The sequence below is a fragment of the Triticum urartu genome, chromosome 6A (genome assembly GCF_056163025.1).
Source record: "Triticum urartu cultivar PI428250 chromosome 6A, HENAU_Tu73, whole genome shotgun sequence".
Lineage (NCBI taxonomy): Eukaryota > Viridiplantae > Streptophyta > Magnoliopsida > Poales > Poaceae > Triticum > Triticum urartu.
In genome coordinates, this window is record NC_141878.1 from 119,047,945 (window position 1) to 119,073,682 (window position 25,738).

General features: G+C 44.4%; 1 protein-coding gene and 1 long non-coding RNA gene across 2 annotated transcripts; one reads left to right on the forward strand and one right to left on the reverse strand.

Annotated features, from left to right (window-relative positions):
• The first annotated feature begins 13,668 nt into the window (after window positions 1-13,668).
• On the forward strand, window positions 13,669-14,628 carry LOC147964383 (uncharacterized). Its single transcript, XM_087529957.1, has one exon. The coding sequence runs from the start codon at window positions 13,669-13,671 to the stop codon at window positions 14,626-14,628; it is 960 nt and encodes a 319-aa protein (XP_087386083.1).
• Window positions 14,629-17,457: 2,829 nt separating this feature from the next.
• On the reverse strand, window positions 17,458-25,207 carry LOC147964384 (uncharacterized). The gene is made up of 3 exons (XR_015607543.1): window positions 25,129-25,207; window positions 24,818-25,046; window positions 17,458-19,445 (listed from the first exon to the last, which is right to left on the reverse strand). It is a non-coding gene; the product is annotated as an uncharacterized LOC147964384 (long non-coding RNA).
• Window positions 25,208-25,738: the final 531 nt, after the last annotated feature.

Genomic DNA, 25,738 nt, shown 5'->3' on the forward strand with positions numbered 1-25,738 from the left:
CCAACTAGTATAAAACCTCTCCTGTCCTTTGTCCCGATTAACCCCTTTAAGCTTGCTAGTTGTGATGGCCCTACGACTAAGTCCTTCCACTAGGACATCTGTCATGACAATTCCACGACACAATCCTTGTTTTGTTTGAGTTGTGGTATTCGAGTTGCTTCGAAGTCAAGTGTTGAGTCCATACCTTTCCTAAGCGGTTTCCTCATACTCCTATGTGAATACCAATCCTTATTGATCTTCGAGTTTTCCATCTCAATTTCATCTAAACCGATGTGTCTCTCTTCAAGTGGATCCGATCTTTTCCAACATCCGCAAGATCAACTCAAGTCTTCTCAACGTTGTTTGTTTCTTCCGCCCCAAGTTGCCTTTGTTTTTCCCTCCCTCCCACCCCTTTTTCTTCAAGGACTCAGATTTCTTAATCATGTATCCTTTTATTTGTGAGAAGTCTCTTCAGTCTTTTCTTTCAATGCTCTTACCCGGTGTTTCTCATGAAGATGCTCCACTAATCCATCATTCTTCTTTATTTTATTTTCCGGTGGATTCAATTCAATATTTGGTTTTGAGCATAGTCCTTTCGTTTGTCCAATGCTTTCTCATGCCGGTGCATCTCATAATCATTCCCCGCTTGCTATTCAATTGTTCCGGAGTGCTGAAGACATCTCAGAAGATTCGCGTTTTCCATTGCTAATTCGTTCAAGATATCTTGAGGTTGTTATCTTGTTCAAGTCATTTAATTCAACCGGCGTAATCTCCCTTTCAAGTAATCATTCAACGGTGTATCTTTTGAGTGGGCCCTAACCCACAGGTCTTTTCCCAGGATCTTACCTGACTCGTCTAATTTTCTGGAGTTATTCTCAAATTCTTCTCCATGTTTGACGTGAGAATGAATTTTCATCAGTCAATTGCCGTCTCCAATATCGCTTTCAAATTCTTTTCATCTTTTGCTCAACCTCTCCTCTTTTAATCATTCCAGAGTGTCTCAACAATTTATGGTGGTGTTTCTCATCGTCATTCTCTGCATTTGAAGACCGAAGAAGAGTTTCTCTGCAATCATATCCGTTCTCTTGAAGATTCTTGGTTCTAGCTTCATGATATCCTCTAATAATTGTTTCCGATTGTGAGAATTCTTTCCACCTATCCGGAGCCATTCAGGAGTCTTTTCAGTTTGATTCTCCGGAGCCCATCATCTCATAATTTTTCATTCTAGCTTTTAGCTATCGTTCTCCAAATCTTACCAGTGAATCATTGAAGTATTCTCTAATCAGCTCGTGATCTATTCGTTCTCTTGCATCTAAACTCTCTCGTGTATCTTAATTCATTTTTGTAATTCTTCCCGGTGTTTCTTTATCTTTTCTTCATTTGTTTTCAATTCTTACAGTGGTTCGTTTAAGATTTCTCTTCCTTCATTATCTTATCAATTCATTCGTTGTTTCAATTCTACCGGTGGATCGTTGAAGACCTTCTCAAGTTGCACTATATCTATCTTAATCCTTTCTACGAGAATAAGTAGTATGCCAAATCCATTGTTTGTCATCAATTTAATTGGTGAAGGATGAGCATAATGTAATTCTTATTCTTGTTTCATCGAGTAAGTTCAATTCCTGCTTTCCAGAGTGGTTCATCATATCACATTCTCGGTTCAAGATGCTTTTCCAAGAGTTCCAAGCTCTCACAATTATATCACCACGGAGATCCATCTAATCATTGCAAGTCTTCACCTTGTGTTTTCAACTTCTCTTTCATTTCGATTGATCATTCTTTTGTTACCGGAGTTCTTCATGGACGCTCTACATGATGGTTCATCAAGGATTTAATTACTTCTTGAAGTGTTCATTGAGATTCTTTTCAAGGGAGCTCAAGCATTCTTCACCTTGCAATCCGGAGTGCAATTCTTTCTACCTTATCTTTTGAGATGGTGTTATGTCTTTCTTGACAATTTCCCTTCATGTTTCATGAGTCAAAAGTTGTCAGGAATGAGATATTTAAACCCACCAATCTCTTCATTGGAGTTATCTTGGGTTATATTTCACCTAAAGCTTTCCCTAAGGATTGTTGCTATTTATGGTGCTCATAAATAACCCAAGTTCTTCATTTATCCTCCCGGTGAAATAGTTTCTCGTCTCCTTGTTCATATCAATCCAATCTATTGTTTTTCTTTAGTGGCAGAATTTCACCTCAAGTTTTCGAGATGCTTTCTATAAGCCCACATCAAGCTTATCCTTTCGTTGTTGATAATCCAACAACTCCGTCCTAGCATTTGTTGTAAGCGTGCTCTCTCAAGATCTTGTTTCCCTCTGTTCAATCCATTCCATTCTTTCTTCCGGAGGCATTCTGATGTTGCTCTCTTCACTCATCATCTCGAGTGGTGAGGACCGTGTTCTTTTCATGCTTATCCATTTAACCGGAGTGTTGTGTCCTTTGCTCAAGTTCTTTTCGCCTTATCAAGTCTTGCATCTCTTTTCAACCGGAGTGCTGTCCGAATTTGTTCTTCCATGTTCCTCTTCGTTGTATTCTTTCTTTCAATTTGTTCAACCTATAAAGGTTCTTTGGTTTCACTCGTTTGTCAAGAAGCAACTTAGTTTTACCTCTTATCTTGCTCTTCCTTTTCCCTCCGGTGCCATCCTAGATCTCGGGACGAGATCCTCTCGTAGTGGTGGAGTGTTGTAATGCCCCGAGACCGTTGCGCCAGGTGTCTTCCAGTTATTCGCTGTTGTTTCCTTGTCATTTGTTTGTGTGTCATGCATTTCATATCATGTCATCATGTGCATCGCATTTGCATACGTGTTCGTCTCATGCATCCGAGCATTTTCCCCGTTGTCCGTTTTGCAATCCGACACTCCTACGTCCTCCGGCGCCCTCTTTTGTCTCTTTTTGTGTGCGGGTGTTAAATGTTCTCGGAATGGACCGAGATTTTCCAAGCGGCCTTGGTACACCCCCGGACCGCCTGTCAAGTTTCGTGCTATTTGGAGTTCGTTTGATACTCCAATGGTTAACCGAGTAACCGTAAAGGCCTCGTGTGTGTTGCAGCCCAACACCCCTCCAAAGTGGCCCAAAACCCATCCAAACCCCCTCCATCCTCTTGGCCACTCGATCACGATCGCGTGGCCGAAAACCGCACCTCATTTGGACACTCCTAGCTCCCTCTACCTATAAATAGGTGCCTCCTCCTCAAATCCCGGATGAAACCCTAATTGTCCCTCTCCTCGCGCCGCCGGACGCTTCCCTCCACCGGCCGGACATGTCTGCTGCCGTCACCGCGCCACGTGTCGGTCCCTGATTGGGCGAGCCGCCGCACCCCCGCCGGCCCGCTCGGCCCGTGCGGGGCCCCCGCGGCCCCACTACACCACAACACCAAATTCCCTACTGATGTTGGTCGGGAAAGGTCAATATACACCAACATACAGTTGGTCGGCAATGTTCCTATCGGACTGTAGGTCGGTAATTCTTGTACAGGCAACTGAGTGTCGGTTGGTAATAATAAGACGTTTAATGTCTCATTCTCGGACGGTAATACTCTTACACCCAGCCAACCATCGGTCGGGAAACATTACCGACCGACCGATCGTTGGGCCAGCGAAATAGCCCGCGCCAATCGTTTGGGCCAGCGACATTTAGCTCGCGCGCGGGGCTAAAAAAGGCTTCGCGCCAACCAGCCCAAAAAGCCTCCAGCTTTTCTCCCTTTCCCCTCGCAGCCACCACACATTAACCCTATCCCCACCCACGCTTTCTTTCCGGCGATGGCGCCACCGTTCTCTTCTCCGCGCACCGCCGTCTGCTCCGCGGCCGCTCCATCTCCTCCTCACCTGCCTCACCTTATCTCTTCCCCCTCCCACTCTCTCTGCCTTTCTGTGCTCCCGTGCTCCTAGTGTAGTGCCTCTTCCCGGCTCCCGCACCCAGATGCGCCCGCCTAGGGTTCGCTGCTGACGGAGATGGCTACCACGGAGGTCGCCCCCTTTAGATCTAGCGGCCCAGTGCTCTACCAGGTGCGGTAGTCAAGGAGGACGCAGCGCCGTCACCAGGCTGGTGCTGGGTGCGCTCTGGCCTTCCTTCCAGCTGGTGTGTACCTTGCTCTTGGGGTAGCACCGAGCGACGGCAGCGACTACAAGATGCAGCAGAAGCGGCGCATGGCCAAGGATCTAGGCCTCCGACCATTAGCGGTTGTTGTTGTGGCAGAAGCGACGGTACAGAGTTCGAGCCTCCGCCCTGTTCAGCCTTGCCTCCATCAACTCTGAAATCCTCGGTAAGCAAATTCATAATCCTGTTTTCATCGTGATTGTGTAAAAAGCTGGATATGGATGAAGACGAAGACCAAGGGCAGATTTTGTATATCTGCTAGCTTTACATCCATTTTTTCTGTAGTTTATTTTTGCCACGTGAAGCTGGATGAGTTTAGATTTGTTCATGAAATTGGATGGAATAGAGATAGGACTGTAATGCCCAGATGTATTTTCAACTGGATACCTATTGCCTAAACTACAAGAACACTAACATAAGGTCACTGAATCCAATTTTATTTTCTGGAGCTCTTGAATAGACACCGTGCTTCATAATCAGCTCCAAATTCTCAATCCTGTAACACTAACATTATTTGGTAAAACAATAGAAATATGTTTCACAACAATAGCGGCACATGATAACAACCATATCCATATGATGATACAAAAAGCGACACCCAAATCAAGTGCATACCATTCTTAATCATGTCTCTACTTACTTTAATTTCCAAGAAAGTCTGGCCCTCAACAACCTTATTATCTTAGTGATTCCTGATCTTCCATCAAAGAATATCAATTCATTGCAAATACAGCACCATTATTATCTATTTGTTTTCATTGCTATCAAGTACTACCTCCATACCAAAATATAGCCTACAAAAATGTCTTATATTTTGATACAGAGGTAATAAATTTTTGACTGTAATCCAAATTAAAACCATCAAAATCGTTTGATTTGTAGGATTCTTCCTCCAGGCAGCGGCGCAATTTGTTGGCTTGCTCATCAGTTGTGATACCCCATGGCTCCTGTCCGCACCTGCTGGTGAGTTCTTCCCTAATGCTTCTGTATATTCCTTTGGTTGTTACTTATTGCATGAGAAAATAGGTTCCATGCCTTTTCTTTCCCATTTGAACCATGTGAAGACCCGTTTCCAGTACTTCCATTAATTCCATGCATCCTCTGGTTCTGCTATTATTCTATTAGGATTTTACTGTTGATTCAAACATGCTAGTTATTTAGCCTTTTTCTTAGACATTCGTAGCTATTTCTGAGAGTGCTCCTTCAGTAAATATATTCTTACCTCTGTCATGTCAGGGGCACTTAGACACGAAAGGATATGTTTCAAATATGAAGGTATAAAAATATATAAAGCATCATCAAGCAATGGAGGAAACCAGATCCCAAAATCAGCAAAAAGAAATGTAGAACTTCATTAGTTCCTGGAGCATACACCTAGATGATCATAGATCATGCAGGGTCATAATATGGAAACGCTCTTAGAAAGGTGGTTTATATGGATGTTGTCCTCTGTTTGTCTAACCAAAAGCACGGCGAGTGTTACTACAATGTACTCCCTCCGTTTCTAAATATAAGACCTTTTAGAGGTTTCAATACGGACTACATACAGATGTATATAGACGTATTTTAGAGTGTAGATTCACTCATTTTGCTTCATATGTAGTCTGTATTGGAATCTCTAAAAAGGATTATATTATTTAGGAACAAAGGGAGTAGTAGTTATACTGTCGTTCACAGGATAGTCAAGTGATTATTTTTTGCTTCTGCCTCACATGGTTGTTGGTTGGAAAAAAATTATATCTTTTGTGCTACATTGGTTTTCTCAATTCCCATGAAATTTCTAACTGGACTGTCTCGGCCGTTGTTGTGTATATTTGTTTCCTTCTAAAAAAGAGGGGTTTTATGCAACCCTTCATAGACACTACCACGGATCTCGAGTGGCGAAATGTTCTTTCTTGAACCTTCCAGTGGCGAAATGTTATTACTTAGGTTCATGAAATGGGGAAAAAATCACGAGTTTAATTTTCTAGAGTACTGCATCAATAACCTAGGTAAATATGTTCTCCTTTGTTAGGTCCTTCCAGTTATGTACTTTTGCTGCCACTAATCGTGAACTATATTCAGCATTGAGCATTCTAATTATTCTTCTGCATTGTTCTCTATCTCGACAACTGCTGTAGTCCAGGCTGAAGCGATGGCATGTATGATTGATGTAGTTTAATCTCAATAAGAACTATTTGGTGTATAGTATGTTGGTCCCAGCCTACTTGCTGTAACTCTTGATTTTGATGGATTTTGTTCATGGCTTTGATTATACAATCTAGAATTTGTACCGTTTTGAGCCAAATTCAACAGAGTACATCATCCAATGCTAACAGTTTCAATTATCATGGTATATTCAAGTCAAAGCTAAATACTATTCTGTGCCCGCCTACCTTGGCAAAGATTGCAGGTTAAACTACTTTGGTGCTGTAGGTTCTTTTCTTCTTACTCTTATTCTTTAGGTTTTATTTGTTATTCCTATTTCCATTCAGGGAGAAAAAAGCTGGGAACTGTTTGGACAAATGTACCTTTTAAGTGTTCTCCCTTCCTGCCCAAAACAATGTTAGGTGGGCTAAGATAATACTGTTAGGCGTTCAGAAAGAGTCACATCTATAATTAGCTTTCAGCTTGATATATCCAGTGTGAACTACTGGAAATATGTACATCTACTGAAAGAGTCATAGTTATATATATTTAGCTTTTAGCTCACTGTATCCAATATCTGTGAAGTTGTATGTTTATTGTTTTGGAAATAAGTGTGGGAATATTGGCTGCTGCTACCTATGTACAATAACTTAAGTGTGGGAATATTGGCTGCTGCTACCTATGCTCAGGAATCATACAAAGTAAATGACGCATTTCCTTTCAATTGATAGACAAAAAGTGGACGGGGGGCTTCCATGCCACATCCATGGCTATTGCTGGAAGTTGAGCTGTCTTCATGTCCCAAAATGCTAGTTTTATAGATTATGTAAGTGTATTCTTCACTTTATGCTATTATGTGTGCATGTACACATGTGAATTTTCCATGCATTCAATTTCATAAATTAATCGAGCATTCTAAAAGTTGGGACTTGTTTAACTTTTGTAGGAAGCAACCATAAGGACTGGACTCAGAAAGAACCATGAAGCCAACGGTCCATGTCAACTAGATGTTTGAGCTTTCATTTTGTACAACTGATGCGTCATACTTGCATCTTTTATCTGTCCTTTTGTGAACATGATGTATGGTGTCTTGGTGGTTATATTTAGAACAGACTGAAGTGTATGTATGTGACAATTAGTTAATGGAATAAAAAATGTTTGGTGCACCTGAAATATGGTGTCTTGGTGATTATGCTTAGAATGCATGAACTACATGTATGTGACAGCCAATACAATAGCTTAATTAAAGTTGTGGTTGGCTAAAAAAATGTTGATGAATTGTTTTTTGGCAAAGGAAAACACCATCTGATTGTTGGTTGGCAAAACAAACCCCGTCGGACAGTCGGTCGGGAAAGCCCAACATCGAGCCCATCAAAATGTTGGTCGGGAAAGGCCCATGGCTGCCCCAACATATTGTTGGTCGGGAAAGGCCCATCGCTGCCCCAACAGACTGTCGGTCGGGAAAGGCCCATAGCAGGCCCAACAGACTGTTGGTCGGGAAAGGTACTCCATAGCCATCCAGCAGTCGGTCGGGAAAGATATGTCGGTCGGGCAAGGGTTTTCCCGTATGGACTTTTCCTAACAAACAGAATCGGTTGGCAATAGTCTTTCCCAACCGACTATCTATCGCCGAAAGTAGTATTTCTGACCAACCTGGCTGTTGGGGATATAGTGCTGTGGTGTAGTGCCCGCCCACAGCGCCGCGTGTCTCCGCCGCCCTCGCCCCGCGAGAGGAGCCGCGCCACCCCGCGCCTCCTCCGCCGGCCGCCGCCGCCCCTCGCCGGCCGGAGCCGAGCTCCGCTTCCTCGCCGCAGCACCGGCCGGACCTCCCCGCCGTCCTCCTCACCAGATCCGGCCTCCCCGGCCCCGATCCAGCGAGCTCCGCGCCCCGCGCCGCCGTCCTCTTCTTCAACTCCGGCAAGAGCTCCGGTGAACCTCGGGATCCACGCCGCCTAGATTTGGATCCAGAAAACCCTAGGTTGACCCATTTTTCCCTAAGTCCCAAACATTTTCATGCACTTTTCCTCATGCCATAACTCTGTCATCGTAGCTCCGTTTTGGGCGTGTGATATATCAAAATGTTCATCAGGATGTCCTCTTTATTTTGTTCCATTGTACCATGCTTGTTTGAGTCCATCTTTATGCCCAAATGACTATTGCAAGAGTGCTATAAAATGTTAGTTCCTGATTCTGAACAGATCTTGAGCATTTGTCATTTTTGCCATGATTATTGTGTGCGGCATATGGGCATGAGCTCTACATGTGTTTCGTGATATGCCATGCCATCTTTACAGGGGTATATGCCATGTATTTTGGTGATCAATGTGGTGACTAGCACAAGCATGCAAAATAGCTCTCGTGATGTTGCTGATTTCAGGGACTTAGAATTTCACTAAGTTATTTTCCTGCTATTATTTTTATGCCATGTGTTCATGTTGCTACAGAGTGATCCATGCTTCTTTTGAGTATGCTCGGTAAGGATGATTTGAACATATGGTTATGATCTATCCATCCATGTCCTTGTTTGCATTTATGGAGTAACCTAGAATGACTCAATCTTGCTCTATTTTTGCTATAAAATGTTCCTGACAGATTGTTTACGTGTTAACCAATTTTGCCAAGGTTGTTGTAGTTGATCCATGCATGCTATGAGATTGTTCTTGCCATGTGTTAGCTGCTTGATTATGCCTTCTTGCTGGTAGTATGCTTAGTTTGTCATGAAATGCCTTGTGTTGAGTGCATCGAGTTCGCAAACATGCCTACGTAACTCTGTTTTTGCCATGTCTAGTTTTCTGCTAAGTCTGAATCTGTGAACGAAACTTGCTATGTTTACATGGGTGCAATCATATCTTCTGATCCCTTTTGGCTTATGGTAAGTAAGGGACTTTTGTTATATGCTTTGAGTAGATTCATTCCATGCCTTGTTTTGCCATGATATGTTCCTGTAGCATGTTGTTATCTTGCTCTAAACATTGCTTCCTGATGTTAATTCCTGGCATGTTAGTATTTTCACTAAGTCTGTGATGCTGATATCTTTTGCACTTTTTCCATGCTTGTTTGAACCTGCTCTTCTATGATTTAGCCGTAGCTCAGTGTTCATCTTTTGTCTAGCATCTTGCGTAGATCACTGCCATGTGATTTTTTGCTATGTTGGAGTGAAGTAGCTTAGTTTCTTTTTGTATTCTAGATGGCATCGTGCTGTTAATCGCAGAATGATGCCATTCTTGTTTTGCTTCCCATTTGCAAACCATGCATCCGATTCCGGTGATCTTTATATCGATTTCGACCGAAATCAACTCATATTTCGAGCGATGCACTTGGTTTGCCAAGTTGAGGCATGGTTCAATCTTTTCCTTCCGGAGCACGCATATGCATTGCATAGCACATCCCACATATCATGATGTGTTTTGCATCATGTTGCTTGCGCATTGCATCGTGGTTGATTGTGGTTTCCTTTGCTTGTGTTCTTGCCTTGGGTAGAGCCGGGAGATGAGTTCGTGATCGAGGAACCCATTGAGTACGCTTACGAGGATCATGCTTTCGTCTTCTTTGAGAACATTGCAGGCAAGATGACCATACCCTCGAAATCACTTCTATCTTTGCTTGCTAGTTGCTCGCTCTTTCGCATATGCCGCGATACCTACCACTTGCTATATCATGCCTCCCATATTGCCATTTCAAGCCTCTAACCCACCTTGTCCTAGCAAACCATTGTTTGTCTATGTTACTGCTTTGCTCAGTCCCTCTTATAGCGTTGATAGTTGCAGGTGAAGGTTGGAGTTTGTTCCATGTTGGAACATGGTTTTTGTTGGGATATCACAATATCTCTTATTTAATTAATGCACCTATATACTTGGTAAAGGGTGGAAGGCTCGGCCTTATGCCTGGTGTTTTGTTCCACTCTTGCCGCCCTAGTTTCCGTCATACCGGTGTTATGTTCCTTGATTTTGCATTCCTTACGCGGTTGGATGTTATGGGAACCCCTTGACAGTTCGCTTTGAATAAAACTCCTCCAGCAAGGCCCAACCTTGGTTTTACATTTGCCTAACAACCTATTACCCTTCCGTTGGGTCAGCCAACCCAAGGGTCATCTTTATTTTAACCCCCCCGGGCCAGTGCTTGTCTAAGTGTTGGTCCGAACCGGGTAGCTGGGGGGCCACCTCGGGGCAACTCGAGGGTTGGTTTTACTCGTAGCTTGACCTATCCGGTGTGCCCTGAGAATGAGATATCTGCAGCTCCTATCGGGATTTGTTGGCACATCTGGGTGGCTTTGCTGGTCTTGTTTTACCATTGTCGAAATGTCTTGTAACCGGGATTCCGAGACTGATCGGGTCTTCCCGCTAGAAGGAATATCCTTCGTTGACCATGAGAGCTTGTGATGGGCTAAGTTGGGACACCCCTGCAGGGTTTTGAACTTTCAAAAGCCGTGCCCGCGGTTATGGGCAGATGGGAATTTGTTAATATCCGGTTGTAGAAAACCTGACACTTAACTTAATTAAAAAGAATCAACAGCGTGTGTGGCCGTGATGGTCTCTTTTCGGCGGAGTCCGGGAAGATAACACGGTCTCGTGTTATGCTTGAGCGTAAGTAGTTTCAGGATCACTTCTTGATCATGATATCTTCTCGACCATTCTTTGCTTCTCTTCTCGCTCTTATTTGCGTAAGTTAGCCACCATATATGCTAGTGCTTGCTGCAGCTCCACCTCACTACCTTTTTCCTACCCATAAGCTAAAATAGTCTTGATCGCAAGGGTGTGAGATTGCTGAGTCCCCGTGACTCATAGATTACTTCCAAAACCAGATGCAGGTGTCGATGATGCCATTACAGGGGATGCGACCGAACTCAAGTGGGATTTTGACGAGGATTCAGGACGTTACTATATTTCCTTTCCAGACGATCATTAGTGGAGCCCAGTTGGGGCGATCGGGGATCTATTGCATTAGGGGTTTTCTTTCTTTATTCGGTTCCGTAGTCGGACCTTGATTGTATTCTGGATGATGTAATGCTATATTTATGTATTGTGTGAAGTGGCGATTGTAAGCCAACTCTTTATCCCTTTCTTATTCAGTACATGGGATGTGTAAAGATTACCCCTCTTGCGACATGCCTACTATGCGGTTATGCCTCTAAGTCGTGCTCCGACACGTGGGAGATATAGCCGCATCGTGGGTGTTACAGCATGCCCCCTTGCCTCATGGCCTCCTCGATTGTTTCTTGACGTCCACTCCAAGTCTCGTGGATCATGTTTGTTCCAGAAATAAAGCTCCCGGAGGTTTCATTCCGTTTGGACTCCGTTTGATATTCCTTTTCCGCGAAACACTGAAATGGGCAAAAAACAGCAATTTGGGCTGGGCCTCCGGTTAATAGGTTAGTCCCAAAAATAATATAAAAGTGTAAAATAAATCCCATTAACATCCAAAATAGATAATATAATAGCATGGAACAATCAAAAATTATAGATAAGTTGGAGACGTATCAGGTACGAAACCACCTCGAAGCTATTCTTTCTGATCGATCTATCCAAGAGTTCATATTAAAATAACACCAAATAATTTCAGATTCATAATACTCAATCCAACACAAAGAACCTCAAATAGTGCCCCAAGATTTCTACCGGAGAAACACAGACAAGAACGTGCATCAACCCCTATGCATAGATTACCCCAATGCCACCTCGGGAATCCACGAGTTGAGTGCCAAAACATACATCAAGTGAATCAATATGATACCCCATTGTCACCACGAGTATTCATTGGAAAGACATATATCAAGTGCTCTCAAATCCATAAAAGTATTCAATCCGATAAAACGAAATCTCCAAGGGAAAATTCAATTCATGACAACAAGATAGAGGGGGAACACCATATATGATCCAACTATATTAACAAAGCCCCCAATACATCAAGATCGTGCCATCAAGAACACGAGAGAGAGAGAGAGATATTAAACACATAGCTACTGGTACAAACCCTCAGCCCCAAGGGTGGACTACTCCCTCGTCATCATGGTGGCCACCTGGATGATGAAGATGGCCACCGGTGATGATTCTCCCCCCTCTGGCAGGGTGCCGGAACGGGGTCTAGATTGATTTCTCATGGCTACAGAGCCTTGCGGCGGTGGAACTTCACGGTGTTTGGACTCCATTTGATATTGATTTCCTGCGATATAAAAACAAGCAAAAAATAGCAACTAGCACTGGGCACTGGGTCAATAGGTTAGTCTCAAAAAATGATATAAAGTTGCTATAAAATGATTGTAAAACATCCAAAAATGATAATTTAATAGCATGAATACTTCAGAAATTATAGATACGTTGGAGACGTATCAATAGGCAAAGAGTCAAAGAGTGTCTTTAGCAAGGATCCAAAATCGCTGCTGAACAGATGGCAATGGTGGAATTGGAAAAGTACAAGAGAAATGTTGATACGCCTGATTGGCTTCGATCCAAGAGGCTAGCCTCTGAATCGCTTTCCAGTCGGCGGGAGAGACGAAACAGGTTCACATTCACACGAAAGATCCTGCAGCTGCTCCAACAAACATCTCTAGAACACTCGACAGCAAATAGGAAGCCGTGCTCATCTAGTTCCTCCATGAGAATTGGGACATCTTCGCATGGAAACCATCCGACATGCCAGGTGTACCCAAGGGACTGGCTGAGCATCGTTTAAGAGTTGATTCGAAGGCCAAGCCTGTTAAGGAACATCTCCGTCTCTCAGCCGTAGAGAAGAGAAAGGCGATTGGCGAAGAAGTGGCTCGGCTACTGGCGGCTGAATTCATATACAGGGTCTACCACTGCAATTGGCTCACCAATGTTGTCATGGTTCCCAAGAAGGACAAGTCACTCTGCATGTGCCTCGACTTTAAGCATATCAATCGGGTCTGCCCGAAAGATCATTTTCCCGCTCCCTTGAATCGACCCAATAGTGGATTCCACTTCGGGATGTGAGCATTTGTCTTTTCTCGATGCGTACTTCGGGTACCGTCAAATCCGACTATACGGACCGGATGAAATAAAAACTGCCTTCATCACCCCTTTCAGGTGTTTCTGCTATGTCACCATGCCATTCGGTCTCAAAAACGCCGGTGCTACCTTTGTGCGCATGATTCAGAAGTGCTTGCTCACTCAGATAAGTCGGAATGTTGAGGCTTACATGGACGATATCATGGTGAAGTCACGCAAAGTTTTCGACCTGCTGACTAATCTTACTAAGACCTTTGCTAACCTAAGAAGGTGCGACATCAAGTTGAATCCGTCCAAATGCACTTTTGGAGTTCCTGGAGGCAAGTTACTCGGTTTTCTCATTTCCGAACGAGGAATAGATGCTAATCCTGAGAAAATTGGTGCGATTGTCCGAATGAAGTGTCCTGAACGGGCACACGATGTCCAGAAACTCACGGGCTGCCTTGCATCATTGAGTGAGTTCATTTCTCGTCTCGAAGAAAAGGCATTACCTTTATACCGACTGATGAAGAAGTCCGACACATTCGAGTGGACCCCCGAAGCAGAAGCAGCATTTGTTGAGCTCAAAGCCCTGCTATCCACCCAGCGGGTGCTTGCTGCTTCAAACAGCAAAGAACCTCTGCTTTTGTACATTGCGGCCACTGGCCAAGTCGTTAGCACAGTCCTCACAGTGGAACGAGAAGAAGAAGGCAAGGCGTACAAAGTTCAGCGACCAGTGTATTACATCTCTGAATTCCTGACTATGTCCAAGCAGAGGTATCCTCACTACCAGAAGCTCGTCTATGGTATTTACTTAACAGCAAAGAAAGTTGCGCATTATTTCCAAGAACACTCGGTCTCAGTCACCAGTGACGCCCCACTGTCTGAAATCATGAACAATCAGGATGCAACCGGCCGAGTGGCCAAGTGGGCCATCGAGCTCCTCCCTTTGGACATTAAGTTTAAAGCAAAGAAAGAAATCAAGTCCCAAGCGCTCGCAGATTTCGTGGCCGAAAGGATAGAACAGCAACAGCCGACTCAGGTCCACCCGGAGCATTGGACTATGTTCTTTGATGGCTCTAAGATGCTGAATGGTTCTGGCACTGGGGTGGTCCTTGTATCCCCAAAAGGTGATTGGCTCAGTTATGTCCTCCAGATTCACTTTGATTCCTCCAACAATGAGGCCGAACACGAAGCACTCCTCTACGGGTTGCGTATGGTCATCTCACTTAGTGTCCGTTGCCTAATGGCATACGGTGACTCAGATCTAGTGGTTAATCAAGTGATGAAAGAATGGTATGTCAGAAACCCAGCTATGATAGGATACTGCAACGCAGTGAGGAAGTTAGAAAAGAAATTTGAAGGTCTAGAGCTTCATCACATTCTCCGAATCAAAAATCAAGCAACTGACAATTTGGCAAAAATCAGCTCCACTCGGAAGCCTATCCCCAGCAACGTGTTCCTTGAGCACCTCCATTCCACGTGAATGTAGGAACATCCTTTCACCGAGGAGCCTCCTCAGGCTATAAGTCCCTCTAACCCAGCTGAAATCAAGGTCCCTGTAGTCATTGATTTGGTTATGGAGATTCTGGTGATTACACCTGACTGGACTGTGTCGTACATTGCATACTTGCTCAGATAAGAACTCCTAGAAGATGAAGTTGAAGCACGTCAGATTGTTCGCAGGTCTAAAGCTTTCACTGTGAGGAACGAACAGTTGTACAGAGAAAGTGTCACTGGCATGGCTCAGTGGTGTATGTCTCTGGAAGAAGGTCGACTGATTCTGGAAGAGATTCACTCGGGAACCTATGGTCATCACGCGTCCTCTCATACAATCGTAGCCAAAGCATACCGAGCCGGCTTTTATTGGCCATGAGCTAATGAAGCGGCCAAAGAGATCGTTCAGCAATGCCACAGATGCTAGTTCTATGCAAACTTGTCTCATTAACCTGCATCTTCCTTGAAGACCGTACCACTCATCTGGCCATTTGCCATGTGGGGACTGGACATGGTTGGACCGCTGAGGACAGGGTTGAGTGGCTTTACCCATTTGCTCATGGTAGTCGGCAAATTTACCAAGTGGATTGAAGCCAAGCCCATCAAGAAGCTAGATTCACACACAACCATCAAGTTCATGAGAGAATTGATATTCAGATATGGAGTCCCACATAGAATTATCACGAACAATGGCTCAAACTTCGATTCAGAAGAGTTCAGACGGTTCTGCGCCACTCAAAGCACTCGGGTGGATTACGCATCCGTTGTGCACCCGTGGTCGAATGGATAGGCTGAGAGAGCGAATGGCCTTAACCTTCAAGGGTTGAAGCCACGACTCATGTGTGATCTCGAGCATGCAGCTGGAGCTTGGGTAACAAAATTGTCGTCTGTCTTGTGGGGCCTAAGGACGACTCCTAACCGGTCCACTGACCGCACCCCTTTCTTCATGGTATATGGAGTCAAAGCCGTGTTGCCGAGTGATCTCCTCCACAACTCGCCCCGAGTGGAACTCTATTCAGAAGCTGTAGCGGAGCAGGCACATCAAGACGTTGTGGATCTCGTGGAGGAAGAGCGGGAGATGGCCCTAATACGGTCGAATATTTACCAACAAGACATACGGCGTTTCCACGCCAAGAACATCAAGGGCCGGGCATTCCAAGAGGGACATCTTGTGCTCTGAGTGGATCAGCAGTGGCCACACAAGCTCGCCCACGCGTGGGAAGGCCCCTTCATCGTCACCAAGGTGCAACATAATGGGTCCTACCACCTCTACATCCTCACAAAGAAGATTGATGAGCCACGCACCTGGAACGTAGATCTTCTCCGTCGATTCTATACTTGACGATTGAATTGTCAAGATGTAATAAAACTACTTTTAGAAACATTTGCTTATCAAAGACATGACTCCTGCAGTCCTACGATGATTTCACTCGCACAAGCGTATGTTCCAAACCCCCAGCGGGTAGCTTAGCTGCGAACTAGTTTTCGCCTAAGTTAAAAACTACTCCGAGTGGAGAGCATCCTTCCCACTCAGAGGCTTAGCCATGAGCCAGTCCTTGCCTAAGTTAAAAACTACTTCGAGTGGAGAGCATCCTCCCACTCAAGGGCTTAGCTACGAGCCAGTCCTTGCCTAAGTTAAAACTACTCTGAGTGGAGAGCATCCCTCTCACTCGGGAGCTTAGCTGCGAGCCAGTCCTTGCCTAAGTTAAAAACCACTCCGAGTGGAGAGCATCCCTCCCACTCGGAGGCTTATCTGCGAGCCAGTCCTCACCTAAGTTAAAAACTACTCCGAGTGGAGAGCAACCCTCTCACTCAGGGGCTTAGCTGCGAGCCAGTCCTCGCCTAAGTTAAAATCACTCCGAGTGGAGAGCTTCCGCCCACTCGGAGGCTTAGCAGCGAGCCAGTTCTCGCCTAAGTTAAACACTACTCTGAGTGGAGAGCATCCCTCCCACTCAGAGGCTTAGCTGCCAGCCAGTCCTTGTCTAAGTTAAAACTACTCCGAGTGGAGAGCATCCTGCTAACTCTTGAGCACTGCGTTGGTTTTCCCCGAAGAGGAAGGGATGATGCAGCAAAGTAGCGTAAGTATTTCCCTCAGTTTTTGAGAACCAAGGTATCAATCCAGTAGGAGGCTACGCGCGAGTCCCTCGCACCTGCACAAAACAAATAAATGCTCGCAACCAACGCGATAAGGGGTTCTCAATCCCTACACGGCCACTTATGAGAGTGAGATCTGATAGATGTGATAAGATAATATTTTTGGTATTTTTATGATAAAGATGCAAAGTAAAATAAAAGCAAAAATTAAAAGCAAAGGAAATAACTAAGTATTGGAAGATTAATATGATGAAGATAGACCCGGGAGCCATAGGTTTCACTAGTGGCTTCTCTCAAGAGCATAGGTATTTTACGGTGGGTGAACGAATTACTATTGAGCAATTGACAGAATTGAGCATAGTTATGAGAATATCTAGGTATGATCATGTATATAGGCATCACGTCCGAGACAAGTAGACCGACTCCTGCCTGCATCTACTACTATTACTCCACTCATCGACCGCTATCCAACATGCATCTAGAGTATTAAGTTAATGAAAATAGAGTAACGCCTTAAGCAAGATGACATGATGTAGAGGGATAAACTCATGCAATATGATGAAAACCCCATCTTGTTATCCTCGATGGCAACAATACACTGCATGCCTTGCTGCCCCTACTGTCACTGGGAAAGGACACCGCAAGATTGAACCCAAAGCTAAGCACTTCTCCCATTGCAAGAAATATCAATCTAGTAGGCCAAACCAAACTGATAATTTGAAGAGACTTGCAAAGATAACCAATTATACATAAAATAATTCAGAGAAGATTCAAATATTGTTCATAGATAGACTTGATCATAAACCCACAATTCATTGGTCTCAACAAACACACCGCAAAAAGAAGATTACATCGAATAGATCTCCACAAGAGAGGGGGAGAACATTGTATTGAGATCCAAAAAGAGAGAAGAAGCCATCTAGCTAATAACTATGGACCTGTAGGTCTGAGGTAAACTACGCACACTTCATCGGAGGGGCTATGGTGATGATGTAGAAGCCCTCCGTGATGGATACCCCCTCCGGTGGAGCTCCAGAACAGGCCCCAAGATGGGATCTCATGGATACAGAAAGTTATGGTGGTGGAATTAGGGTTTTGGCTCCGTATCTGATCGTTTGGGGGTACGTAGGTATATATAGGAGGAAGGAGTACGTCGGTGGAGCAACAGGGCCCCCACAAGGGTGCAGGGCACACCTAGGGGGGTAGGCGCGCCCCCTACCTCGTGGCCTCCTCCTTTGTTACTTGACGTAGGGTCCAAGTCTCCTGGATCATGTTCGGTGAGAAAATCACGTTCTCGAAGGTTTCATTCCGTTTGGACTCCGTTTGATATTCCTTTTCCTCGAAACCCTAAAATAGGCAAAAAAACAGCAATTCTGGGCTGGGCCTCCGGTTAATAGGTTAGTCCCAAAAATAATATAAAAGTGGATACTAAAGCCCAATAATGTCCAAAACAGTAGATAATATAGCATGGGGCAATAAAAAATTATAGATATGTTGGAGACATATCACATCCCTCCCACTCAGGGGCTTAGCTGCGAGCCAGTCCTTGCCTAAGTTAAAAACTACTCCGAGTGGAGAGCATCCCTCCCACTCGGGGGCTTAGCTGCGAGCCAGTCCTCGCCTAAGTTAAAAACTACTCCAAGTGGAGAGCATCCCTCCCACTTCGAGGCTTAGCTGCGAGCCATTCCTTGCCTAAATTAAAAACCACTCCGAGTGGAGAGCGTCCCCCCACTTGGGGGATTAGCTGCGAGCCAGTCCTCGCCTAAGTTAAAACTACTCCGAGTGAAGAGCATCCCTCCCACTCGAAGGCTTAGTTGCGAGCCAGTCCTCGCCTAAGTTAAAAACTACTCCGAGTGGAGAGCATCCCTCCACTTGGAGGCTTAGCTGCGAGCCAACCCTCGCCTAAGTTAAAAACTACTTTGAGTGGAGAGCATCCCTCCCACTTGGGGGCTTAGCTGTGAGCCAGTCCTCGCCTAAGTTAAAAGCTACTCCGAGTGGAGAGCATCCCTCTCACTCGGAGGCTTAGCTGCGAGTCAGTCCTCGCCTAAGTTGAAAATACTCCGAGTGACTAGCATCCCTCTCACTCGGGGGCTTAGCCATGAGCTAGTCCTCGCCTAAGTGAAAAACTTCTCCGAATGTAGAGCATCCCTCTTACTCGGAAGATTAGTCGCAAACCAGGCGAAATGAACTTAACCATGGAAGAGACTGGAAAGCAACATTCGGATAAATCCAGAAACTTAAGCGCAGATAAAAGTACTCGAGCTGAAGGCCTGAAAGAGTTTTAATGATTACAAAATCACTTGACATACCGAGGCAAATAAGTTCCAACGGAAAGATATTCAGATCATGAGTTCTTCCTCACGCGCCGGTGGGACTCACTAGCTCCATGAAAGTGTCCAAGTCTATGTCATCTTTAATTCGAGTGGCCGCCTCGATGAAAGTCTACATGAAGCTTTCAAACTTGAGCTTCTTCATGTTCGCAACCTGGAGAGCCTTCAACTTTTCTTATTTGGCATCCTTGCAGTGGACATGGATGAGTGAAAGCGCAACATCTGCCCCGCAACAAGCGGCTGACTTCTTCCACGCCTACACTCGGTCAGGAATTTCATTGAGCTGAGTCATCATTGATTCAAGATCGCTTTAGAGTTTGTCCTCCGGCCTCAGCTCCATGTCTATCTTCGCCAGTGCAGCCCTCAGATGAGTGATGTACCCCTGGACATCATTGAGACGAGCTTCAAGTCGCAGCATGTTTAGAGCCACTACATCCTTGACGAGTGACTTGGTGGGATTGATACGTCTCTGTCGTATCTATAATTTTTGATTGTTCCATGCCAATATTCTACAACTTTTACATATGAAAGTGTGTTAAGTCGACTAGAGGGGGGTGAATAGGCGATTTTTATAAATTCTTCACTGAGGAATTTCAAGGTGGGAAAATTCCTAAGCGAAGAACTACTTGCAGCGGAATAAGTACTCAGATGCAGGCATGACATAACATAAGCATGGACATCACGATGAAATGAAAACAAACACAGGGTACAGAAAACGTAAGCACGGGATAAAATAGGGTGAAGACAAACAAACTGAAGAAATTGAACTGAGGAAATTGAGAAAGTCTTCAGTCAAAGCCTTCAAACAGATATGAACAAGCACACAAAACAGTAATGAGGAAATGGAAGGGTTGAGGAAATAGAACTAGTAGGCTTCGTGAAGACAATGATTTGGTAGACCAGTTCCAACTATTGTGACAGTTGTACGTGAAGGAATATGCCCTAGAGGCAATAATAAAGTTGTTATTTATATTTCATTATATCATGATGAATGTTTATTATTCATGCTAGAATTGTATTAACCGGAAACTTAGTACATGTCTGAATATATAGACAAACAGAGTGTCACTAGTTTGCCTCTACATGACTAGCTCGTTGAATCAATGATGGTTATGTTTTGTAACCATAGACATGAGTTGTCATTTGATTAACGGGATCACATCATTAGAGAATGATGTGATTAACTTGACCAATCCGTTAGCTTAGCACGATGATCGTTTAGTTTGTTGCTATTGCTTTCTCCATAACTTATACATGTTCCTATGAGTCTATGACTATGAGATCATGCAACTCCCGAATACCGGAGGAACACTTTGTGTGCTACCAAATGTCACAAAGTAACTAGGTGATTATAAAGGTGCTCTACAGGTGTCTCCGATGGTGTTTGTTGAGTTGGCATAGATCGAGATTAGGATTTGTCACTCCGATTGTCGGAGAGGTATCTTTGGGCCCTCTCGGTAATGCACATCAATATAAGCCTTGCAAGCAAAGTGACTAATGAGTTAGTTGCAGGGTGATGCATTACAGAACGAGTAAAGAGACTTGCCAGTAACGAGATTGAACTAGGTATTGAGATACCGACGATCGAATCTTGGGCAAGTAACATACCGATGACAAAGGGAACAACGTATATCGTTATGCGGTTTGACCAATAAAGATCTTCGTAGAATATGTGGGAGCCAATATGAACATCCAGGTTCTGCTATTGGTTATTGACCGGAGACATGCTTAACGTTCGGTGATGATCAGTATTATGAGTTTATGTGTTTTGATCACATGTATGACGAGTAGTCTCGAAATGGTCGAGACATAAAGATCAATATATTGGATGACTATGTTTGGACATCGGAATGGTTCTGGGTGAGTTCGGGCATTAACCGGAGTACCGGGGGGGTTACCGAAACCTCCCGGGGAGTATATGGGCCCTAATGGGATTTAGGGGAGAGAGGGAGGGGCTTCCTAGGGAAGGCCGCGTGCCCCCCAAGGCCTAGTTTGAATTGGACTAGGGGGGAGGGGCGACGCCCCCTCCTTCCTTCTCTTCTTTCTTCCCTTTCCTTATCTCCTACTCCTACTACATGGAAGGGGGGAATCCTACTCCCAGTGGGAGTAGGACTCCCCAGGGCGCGCCATAGTAGAGGGCCGGCCCTCCCCCTCCTCCACTCCTTTATATACGGGGGAGGGGGGCACCCCATGGACACACAAGTTGATCATTGATCTCTTAGCCGTGTGCGGTGCCCGCCTCCACCATAATCCACCTCGGTCATATCGTAGCAGTGCTTAGGCGAAGCCCTGTTCCGGTAGCCTCATCATCACCGTCATCATGCCGTCGTGCTGACGAAGCTCTCCCTCGACACTCTGCTAGATCATGAGTTCGTGGGACGTCACCGAGCCAAAAGTGTGCAGATCACGGAGGTGCCGTACTTTCGGTACTAGGATCGGTCGATCGTGAAGACGTACGACTACATCAACTGCGTTGTCATAACGCTTCCACTTACGGTCTACGAGGGTACGTAGACAACACTCTCCCCTCTCGTTGCTATGCATCACCATGATCTTGCGTGTGCGTAGGAATTTTTTTGAAATTACTACGTTCCCCAATAGTGGCATCTGAGCCAGGTTTATGCGTAGATGTTATATGCATGAGTAGAACACAAAGGAGTTGTGGGCGTGGGTATATACATATTGCTTGCCGTCACTATTTGATTCTTGATTCGGCGGTATTGTTGGATGAAGCGGCCTAGACCGACATTACGCGTACGCTTACGCGAGACTGGTTCTACCGATATGCTTCGCACACAGGTGGCTGGTGGGTGTCAGTTTCTCCAACTTTAGTCGAATTGGATTCAATGAACAGGGTTCTTTCTAAAGATCAAAAGGCAATCACTATACCGCGTTCTGGTTTTTGATGCATAGGTAAGAACGGTTGTTGCTCAGCCCGTAGCAGCCACGTAAAACATGCAACAACAAATTAGAGGACGTCTAACTTGTTTTTGCAGGGCATTTTGTGATGTGATATGGTCAAGACATGATGCTAAACTTTATTGTATGAGATTATCATGTTTTGTAACACAGTTATCGGCAACTAGCTGGAGCCATATGGTTGTCGCTTTATTGTATGAAATGCAATCGCCATGTAATTGCTTTACTTTATCACTAAGCGTTAGCGATAGTCGTAGAAGCAATAGTTGGCGAGACGACAACGATGCTTCGATGGAGATCAAGGTGTCAAGCCAGTGACGATGGTGATCATGACGATGCTTTGGAGATGGAGATCAAAGGCACAAGATGATGATGGCCATATCATACCACTTATATTGATTGCATGTGATGTTTATCCTTTATGCATCTTATTTTGCTTAGTTCGGTGGTAGCATTATAAGATGATCTCTCACTAAATTTCAAGGTATAAGTGTTCTCCCTGAGTATGCACCAATGCTACAGTTCGTCGTGCCGAGACACCACATGATGATTGGGTGTGATAAGCTCTACGTTCACATACAACGGGTGCAAGCCAGTTTTGCACACGCAAAATACTCAGGTTAAACTTGACAAGCCTAGCATATGCAGATATGGCCTCGGAACACTGAGACCGAAAGGTCGAGCGTGGATCATATAGTAGATATGATCAACATAGTGGTGTTCACCATTGAAAACTACTCCATCTCACGTGATGATTAGACATGGTTTAGTTGATATGGATCATGTGATCACTTAGATGATTAGAGGGATGTCTGTCTAAGTGGGAGTTCTTAAGTAATTTGATTAATTGAGCTTTAATTTATCATGAACTTAGTACCTGATAGTATTTTGCATGTCTATGTTGTTGTAGATAGATGGCCCGTGCTGTTGTTCCATTGAATTCTAATGCGTTCCTAGAGAAAGCTAAGTTGAAAGATGATGGTAGCAACTACACGGACTGGGTTCGTAACTTGAGGATTATCCTCATTGCTGCACAGAAGAATTATGTCCTGTAAGCACCGCTAGGTGACAAACCCGCTGCAGGAGCAATCCTAGATGTTGTGAACACCTGGCAGAGCAAAGCTGATGACTGCTCGATAGTTCAGTGTGCCATGCTTTACGGCTTAGAACCGGGACTTCAACAACATTTTGAACGTCATGGAGCAAATGAGATGTTCCAGGAGTTGAAGTTAATATATTTCAAGCAAATTCCTGGATTGAGAGCAATATGAAGTCCCCAATAAGTTCTACAACTGCAAAATGGAGGAGAATAGTTCTGTCAGTGAACATATACTCAGAATGTCTGGGTACCACAACCACTTGACTCGGTTGGGAGTTAATCTTCCTAATGATAGTGTCATTGACAGAGTTCTTCAATCACTGCCACCAAGCTACAAGAGCTTTGTGATGAACTATAATATGCAAGGGATGGATAAGACGATTCCTGAGCTATTCGCAATGCTAAAGGCTGTGGAGGTAGAAATCAAGAAGGAGCATCAAGTGTTGATGGTCAACAAGACCACCAGTTTCAAGAAAAATGGTAAAGGGAAGAAGGGGAACTTCAAGAAGAATAGCAAGCCTGTTGCTGCTCAAGTGAAGACACCCAAGTATGGACCTAAATGTGAGACTAAGTGCTTCTACTACAAAGGGACTGGTCACTTGAAGCAGAACTGCCCCATGTATTTGGCGGAGAATAAGGATGGCAAAGTTATTGATGTGTACCTTACTAATGCTCGCAGCAGTGCCTGGGTATTTGATACTGGTTCAGTTGCTAACATTTGCAACTCGAAATAGGGGCTACATATTAAGCGAAGATTGGCTAAGGACGAAGTGATGATGCGTGTGGGAAATGGTTCCAAAGTCGATGTGATCACCGTCGGCACGCTACCTCTACATCTACCTTCGGGATTTGTTTTAGACCTAAATATTTGTTATTTGGTGCAAGCGTTGAGCATGAAAATTATATTTAGATCTTGTTTGATGCGAGACGGTTATTCATTTAAATCAGAGAATAATGGTTGTTCTATTTATATGAGTAATATCTTTTATGGTCATGCACCCTTGAAGAGTGGTCTATTCTTATTGAATCTCGATAGTAGTGATACACATATTCGATCCATCTTTTTACGTTCTCGCACTTCAGGGTGTTTGAGAACAAGATGACCAAAACATGGTCTTCCGAAGAGTTCCTCTGACCACTGTCTGGTGCTCATCCAATCCTACCGTAGTTCTACATTTGCTAGCACCGTCCCAGCCAGAGTCACCAACTAATTTTAATAAAATCTATAAATACCCAAATTAATCCTACTGCTAGGCAAGGTCAAAACAAAGCAGTGGCAAAAAGAATCGCCTAAAAATATTAATTCTAGCTCATAATATAGCAGAAAGTACTAATCTGACTAAAACCCATATAAAACAGTTTTTAAAAAACTAAAATATGGCCGAAAATATTTTATACAAAAACTTTAGGAAATTTGAAGACTAGAGCAAAAAGAATCAATCAAAAACTCTAAATAACCTAAGAGATATAGAATTTACGAAACTGAAACTTTTCTTAAAAAAACAGAAAAGAAAATACAGAAAAAAACAAACGGGCGCTATTGGGCCTACGGGTGTGCGATCTGTAGCTACCAAACGCTCGGGCGAAACTTAACAATACATACACGTGCGTTTATTTAACAGAAGACCGGGGAGCCAGTTCGATCTAAACCGAGGAACCGATCTATAAGGAAAACCGATCTAATCCAATCTAGAACTTTGAAAAAAAACAGAGGAGCTAACACCTACGTGACTTACAGAAAAGAACAGAGCGTAGGCAGGGAAAAGGGCTTCGGCGGGGCGGCGGCTCCAGTCGACAACGACATCAGCGGTGATGTCCAGGAGATCCAGAGAGGCGAGGGCATCCAATTTTCTGTTGATGGTGAGGCGAGGAGACGTCGGGGTCGAGCGGGCGTCAGCGTAAACTCTTGTGCTCTGTGTGAACTCCGGCGGCATTGCGAGCTTGAGGTGGTGGCTCTGGTTGAACCTGGGTGCCAAAATCATGTCAAGGAGGTGCGTAAAGGCGAGGGGAATCAAAGAACAGAGGGAGGAATCTCGAGAAGCCTCACCAACGATGCACTCGCCCGACGAAAAGGCTTCGGTGGCCGAGATCGTAATGAAGGCGGCGTGTGGTATGGTGGGTTTGGGGTGTGGGTTTTTAAAGGGAATTGGAAGAGGAAGGTCGTGGCTATTTATAGGACATATTTCTTGGGCCTGGAGTTAACTTGGGATAGGTTTTCCACAAAGATCGGACGCGGAGCGATGTTGTGTACGTGTACGCATATGTTTCTATTCAGAGTTCGTGGGGAAGAAGAAAGAAAGGTGGGGCCTGCCTGGCAGCGAACGTGGGGGAGGTAGAGAGGACACACGTGAGAGAGAGGTAGCGGCAGCGCTTCTAGGAGTTCCTCCCGAGCGTACGTGCATGCGTGCGCTAGACCTAGCGCTGGGCTGGGTCGGCCTATGGCTGGGCCTCGCTGTCCTGGACGGGCGGATTTAAAAAAAACGTTTATCTTTTATTTAAATAGTGAGGAAAACAAATAATGATAATAAAAATATATTTTATATAAGATATTATATACCAAAGTTTTCAGACAAAGATTTTCTAAAACATGAACATATTTTCAACGACAAATAAATTCCACAAAAATTTAAATAAAGCAAACAGTGCTACTGGTTCAT

What these genes read in the sequence shown, in the direction of transcription:
- LOC147964383 (XM_087529957.1), top strand. Translation starts at nt 13,669, where the DNA reads ATGAAGAAGTCCGACACATTCGAGTGGACCCCCGAAGCAGAAGCAGCA.